Below are 6,675 nucleotides of genomic sequence, written 5' to 3'. Positions count from 1 at the left end.
ATCTCGAAATGTTCATCTACCTGGTAAAAGCTTTAATGATTTTCTTGACCGCTAACTCGCTAACCTGTAGTAGGGTTCTTCAATGCGTATGCTGTGTGTCAATATCAGGCGCGTACGCAGGGGGCTGGGGGGGGGGGGGGGGTTAACCCCCCTTTTTTAGTTGTGTGTTTTGGAGGAACCCCCTTTTTGTGTGTGTGCTAAAGGGTGACAACAAAAAAGTGACCCCCCCCCCCTACTGAACAAAATATCGGTTGGCATAATTTTCCAATTTCGGGGTCACAAAGAAACTCCAAAAATATTTGCTCTAGGTCAGTGAGGAACGGACTGAGAAGGAAGAGCAAAATGGTGAAGAAGAAGAAGAAGAAGAAGGGGTTCATGAACAGGGAAATCAGACAAACTCCATGAGGGAGGGAAGGAGCTGACATGGTCAAAGAACAATTAATACAAAAGTACAAGAAGGGAGAAGGAAAGGCAAAAAGGGAAAGCTTATATTAATAACCTGACGAAAAGGGGAAAATGAGAGAAAAGAAGAAGACGGAAAAAGGACCGAATCAGTGATATATGAATAATGATCAATAACTATGCTATCTTAGGAAGTACGATATTAGATTTTACATAAAATATGTACACATTTGTAAGTTTGAGTGTGACAACTGAATCCATTCAGTTGAATGGTTGTTTCAATACATGTCGGTTAGTCTTAGGACAAGCGTTTGATTTGCAGGAGTTATTGTTAGTGGGAGATACAAAGTATTTTATTGAATCTGTGCATCAATGCTCTATATTGTTCTTCGAACTGGAATTTCGTAGCTCTACGACCGCCCTTTTCCTTCTGAGAGTTTGCACTCAATTGTACTCAAATGCAAAACCAGGATAGCGCCATCTTCAGCTCAGGACAGGGAAGTAGAGGTCGCAAAGTTAGTAGATGCTCATACAATAAAATCTAAAATCAGTCAATTTCAAAACTTGCTGCTATCACTCCGAGGCGCGCCACCCACCCAGGCGCGCCTCGGGGTGATAGCAGCGAAGGCAAATTTCCCCAGAGCCAGTATAGAAAAAGCCAGTCCTCGAGTATTAAAGCAGTCGATATCCCTTTTATATGCCGAATTCAAACAAAAATCTACCAATAATTCTAACCTTATCCTTTAAGGACCAAACAAAAAATATATATATATATGTTTAGCTTCCTGAGGCCCTTTTTTTTTTCTTTTTTTTTTCTTTCAAAATGGCCGCTCAAAATGGCCGCTCGGTACATTTCCCCTGACAGCCGGGCTATTTTTCAAATTGGCCGCAGACAATTTTTTTTTTTTTTTTTTTTTTTTTTTTTAAATAAGAAATAGATCCATTTTAAAAGTGTTTTTCATGTTTGTTTTTTTAATCCAAAAAAATCCAAAAAAATTGCTAAAAAAATAGGAGGCGGCCCCCAAAAAGGAAGCGGGCGGGGACGCTAAACATGTATATTTTTTGATGGCCTTATCGAGTAAAGATTGGTTAAAACATCACGGAATTTTGCCGGGATTTTACTCTTGGACTATTAAATGGTTTTGGCATTTTTCGTTTCTTTACGGGAATGGCTAAAATCACGACTGCAATTTCGACCAATCAGATGGCTGGATTTCCTAAGTGAGGTTTATAATGAACTATACTCACACCTTGTCTTCTCTGATACCAAACAATATCTTGTTCATCATACTGGTCCCATTTTACTGATGATATCACATCCAAAAAAGGGTACATGTATTCCCGCCTTGAAATAGAATGATTGCTATCAATATTATGACGTCATTCAAAATACATCGTTTAACACGGCGTCGAATATAATATGAGCATAATTATTGGTACGTACGACGCTAAAAGAAGATTCAACATTTAAACAAATTTATTTCCTTCTCATTTATTAATTTATTTCCTTTAAACAAAAAGAAAACAGATGTGAAAAGTATTCATGAGATAAAGAAAAGACTTGCAACGACAAGGATATATTTAATAAGATGAAAGCAAGAGTAAAACCATCACTCATCAACACAATAAGAAAGATGCAAATGCAATTTGTGACATATACAGATAGGATTATCTAGAAGAAAACATATTAAGAAGCCTTAACCCTTAAATGGGCAACCAAAAATGTAATTAGCAATACCAGCTCTTTAAGAATACCAGAAAATAAGCAGAAATGGTGGGCCATGACAGCCGATGTCCTAAACACACCCGGCACTTGATGATGATGATGATGAGGGGGGAGGGGGTGAAAGTATTATCATCTTTCTTCTAGCTTGCAAGGAATATTGAATTCATAATGAATAAGTTCAAATTTTAATATTGAATCGATGTGATGGAGGGATGGAGGCAATAATGGTTCTATATAAATGCATGATACAATATTCCTTCTTCATATGGACAATGATGGACATATGAATTTCTAAATAACAGATTATAAATAAGTATTGTAAATATTTGATTTGATTTTGATTTGATTTATTTACCAACAACAATACATTTTCATACATTTTATACTATAATTACATTTACAGGAAGAGAAACTATTGGTTGGTAAAAAGGGGCCAGATAATAGCACATGTGCTAGTCGAGCCTAACCCCTTAAACAGCTAAACAAAGTATTTTGGTACAAATCAGTTTAGAGAATGGAACAAAACAAAAAATAATTAATTTACTTTTACAATCGATGCTTTAAAAAAAAAACAAGAATCAGTACTCAATAATGTCTTACAATATACAAACTAATAATGTAAAATATGAATTATGAATTGTGTACACTTGATATTACATTGTCTATGAAAGTTTGGTGTAAGTTCAGTATAGCTCAAACCCTGTATCACGTGATGTGGTTGACAAGGTGGGGCGTCGGCAAACTAACAGATATTACGTTCAAATTATCTCATCTAAAAATTAATATCTCACCAATCACCAAAATTCATGTCCATAATTACAGTAGTATACGTATGGTGGAGCTGCAGTATAGGCCTAATAATTATATCAACATCAACATATCTAAATATGAATTGATATAAGGCTAGCTTTGAGCACTTTTAATCATCATGATCTGTCATATCTAGCAGGAATCTATTCGCCGGATAATTCTGAGTGTCTACAAATACATGGTGAACTATTTGGTAAACTATTATCTCCGCACCATTCTCCTGAGTATTTACGACATCTCAATGATGGCATACCGCAACAATTTTCCATACCTCGCCGCCCGTCACACGGTTGTGCATATGGTGTACAGGGCTGTAAAATAGTGAAACATTGAGATACAAATCAATGAGTGACAACCAATTTTGTTTGTAAGCAAGATATTAGACTTCATGCATAATCAAGGAGTATAAAGAGTGAGTTTATTGGAGAAAGTTAGGAACAACACCAACAACAAATTGATAATGTTTCAAAATGGCATTTTTGCCCTAGTGATGTTGATCTCGTCTTATTCTCTGCAGTATAAGCAGTCATATGAGGTGTTTTTTTTTCATGGACAACAGGTACATATCAGATAAAAGAAGATTATGACCGAGAAAAAAAAAAATTGAAAATGAGTTGATAATCAGAGGATGGCGAGGAAGAATAGAGGTCAGTATACTCACGTCCGGGTTAGGTGGTGGGCGAGGTCTGGCTTCCTGAGTACAAAATAAAAACATGAGAATGTTACAGTTTTACTTGTAAAATATGATTAAATTTCAAAATTACGCATTTTCATTACTTATTTTACATATACATGTATGTAAGGAGGAGGCGATGATGTTATCAAGACACATTTGACGAAACTTAGACTGTAACTATACAAGGGCTATTTAAAGAATGAATGAAGAAATGAAAGAAGGAATGAATGGATGAGTGAGGGGTGAATGGACGAATATCAAGGCCCGTTGCAATAATTATAACGCGTTTATATAAATCATTTATCACTTCTTATTTCATATGTTCTTATCTTTATTAGAAGACTTACATTACACTTATTTAAAACAAAACTACTGTATTAATGGAGAGGAGTGGAAATCCATTTTCAAAGGAGTCATATTAGGGATCACTTTCTTTGGAGCTGAATCAACTCAATAGAAGTGATCGAATAACTCTTTTGATTCACAAATTTTCGCGTGGATTTCAAACGACTCCAGTACATGTATACAATGCGTATAAAAAAAGTGAAAATGTGCTCTGAAATGATGCTATCACTAAATCTGCATGATTTCTTTATTAGTACACGATTGCGAGTTTTTTTTCTTCTTCTAAATAAGCGAATGCTCACTCAATCGTTAAACATTGTCAATACTTTTAGTGCCATTCCATAATTTTGTAATTAAAAACAATCATGCAGATATCCTATAATGATAATTTTGGAGGATATTTGCAAAGTGTGTATTTTTTCGGTACGTATACTGGATAGAGCACAACCATCTTATTGTGTATTTTACCTCGACATCGGTGGTATCTCCTGATGCACCCTGGTATGTAGCTAGTACACACAGCATGGCCAGCATCAAGTATGTAGTATACACTCTCTGTGTGATTGGTGCCATCTTATACGTCACGTGACCTATCCACCATTTGTAAGCAAAGCAGAACAGTAGAACTTGCAATGTTTCTCCTTTTATCAAAATCAAGTTCTGAACATGCTAGTAATATTCAATATTCTTTCAAAAAATATATTTATTACCTACGGTTCACCCCCCCCCCCCCTCCCCCACTCCGTGGTCGGAGGGACCTCATGTGTGTTCCCAAAATCTCCGGTAAAGGGGTACCTTTTCGTGCAACAAAGTCTGGCCCGCCATTGACTTTCACACCGGAGATAGGGGGGTCCTTTCAAAAAGAGGGAACATGCGTACGCGTACCCTAAATAACACTGAGTGGGGGCCGGGAGGGGGTGGGGCGGGTGTTCACCATTCGCAAATAAAATGTGTGCATGTACAATGCATAATTTCATTCTCACAGAAAACAAGCAGGAGATTGTAATGTCTCTGAAAAGCTATCATGGCAAGGAAAAAATTAAAAATTTGAATTAAATGAATGACCTTAAATGTGTTTCACCTTTGATTCTATATATATTTAGATCACAATATTTTGTTAGATAAATTGAATTACTATGGAATAAGAGGTGTTGCTTACACATGGTTGAAACATTATTTGAATAATCGACACCAAATAGTTGTATATAAAAGTGTAAGTCAGTGTGAGTAAATCACACTAGCGTTCTTTAGTGATACGAACTCGGCCGGGACCTCCCCATTACGAGATCACTGGGCCATCACACCTCTCAGAGCTGCCAAAGCATAGCTCCTGATTTCATGTATACATAAAGCCCGTTGCAAAAGAGGCGAAGAAATGTCTGAAGAAATGCAGACCTATGCTCAACAACTGAATTTACACCAATTATTCCCAAATCCAGACTCTCAACTACCAAAAAAACGTTATACAGTGGCTGCTTCGAAAACGTAGTACAATATTTCCCTTTCCATCATAGATTTAAGCTATCTTGCCACTTTCAAAAGATCCATTAGAAAAGACTTCTTCCCTCAGTAATAAAGTATGATTTACCTATTTATGAGTTTTATGTTTCTCTTCACATTATATTACTTTGTATACAGTAGGCCTACGGTTACACCATGTGAGAGGAGGAGGACTGGGGAGTCCTGAAAAGGACTGTCGGTAATCTTTCTTCTTGAGTTGTGTGTAAGCCTATTATCTACATCACCATGCAAGCCGATACTTATATTAAGCAGCATCTAAGGTACTCTTTGTTTTAGCGCTACTAAATAGTCGATATCATTATAATAATAATAATAATAATAGCTAGTTTTTATATGGCGCTTTTCAGGACCGAAGGCCCTCTTAAAGCACTATACAGAAATATATATATTATTACCCCGGTCATCAGGTTCAGGCTTACCCGCACACAATGTATGCATATTCTCCACTCCATGGGGAGCATTCCAGCCAGGCGTCATTTTTACAAGCGCACACTTGCTAATCTAAGCACATTAGCTTTCGCATCCTACCGGGTACCCATTTAACACCTGGGTGGAGAGTGGCAAATATAGATCAATGTCTTGTCAAAGGACATTAGTGCCGCGGGGGGACTTGAACCGCGGACCTTGTGATCCACAGTCCGGTGACATATTCACTCGTCCACGACACCTATCAAAACAATAACAAACTGACATTTTCAGAAAGACGTATCATGTGCAACAGGCCTAGTAAATGTATAAAAGGGCTGTTGGACCTACCTGATTTCGATGCGGTGTTCGACTAGAATTTGGTGAGATGATGATATACTCTCTCGTAGCTTGATGTGACGAAGTGTCTCTATCCAGCTTTCTGTTGAAGTACTGTCTAGATAGTTTCTAGTTTTATAGAATATCGAAGCCTGCCATGACCATCTGCTCGTAACCGACAAGTCACCGCATTCATTTTATGAAATATAGTTTATAGTTTTACTGCTGCTGCATTTGCGAGAGTGTGTAAAGATACTATAAGGACGACGCCTGGCCATGACCATATGCTCGTAACCGACAAGTCACCGCATTCATGTAAAATTGAAAATAGTGTTCAACAACACGCTGGTGGGTAAAACTTTCTAAAATTGTAATCAAAATGACAAACTTTGAATCATCGTCAATTGTTTGTATATTTACAACAGCTAGATTTCTTACTTTGTTATGGATT

General features: G+C 37.0%; 1 protein-coding gene across 1 annotated transcript; it reads right to left on the bottom strand.

The window, feature by feature from the left end:
* Positions 1 to 2,745: 2,745 nt before the first annotated feature.
* LOC105443272 lies at positions 2,746 to 4,538 on the bottom strand. Its single transcript, XM_030994498.1, has 3 exons — positions 4,428 to 4,538; positions 3,600 to 3,632; positions 2,746 to 3,249 (listed from the first exon to the last, which is right to left on the bottom strand). Exons 1-3 carry the CDS (start codon positions 4,530 to 4,532, stop codon positions 3,082 to 3,084), a joined length of 306 nt encoding a protein of 101 aa, XP_030850358.1. The 5' UTR covers positions 4,533 to 4,538; the 3' UTR covers positions 2,746 to 3,081.
* Positions 4,539 to 6,675: the final 2,137 nt, after the last annotated feature.

The sequence above is a fragment of the Strongylocentrotus purpuratus genome, unplaced genomic scaffold (genome assembly GCF_000002235.5).
Source record: "Strongylocentrotus purpuratus isolate Spur 01 unplaced genomic scaffold, Spur_5.0 spur5_scaffold_21, whole genome shotgun sequence".
Classification (NCBI taxonomy): Eukaryota; Metazoa; Echinodermata; class Echinoidea; order Camarodonta; family Strongylocentrotidae; genus Strongylocentrotus; species Strongylocentrotus purpuratus.
Note: the sequence above shows the minus strand (reverse complement) of the source record. Positions and strands in the feature narration are given on the sequence as shown.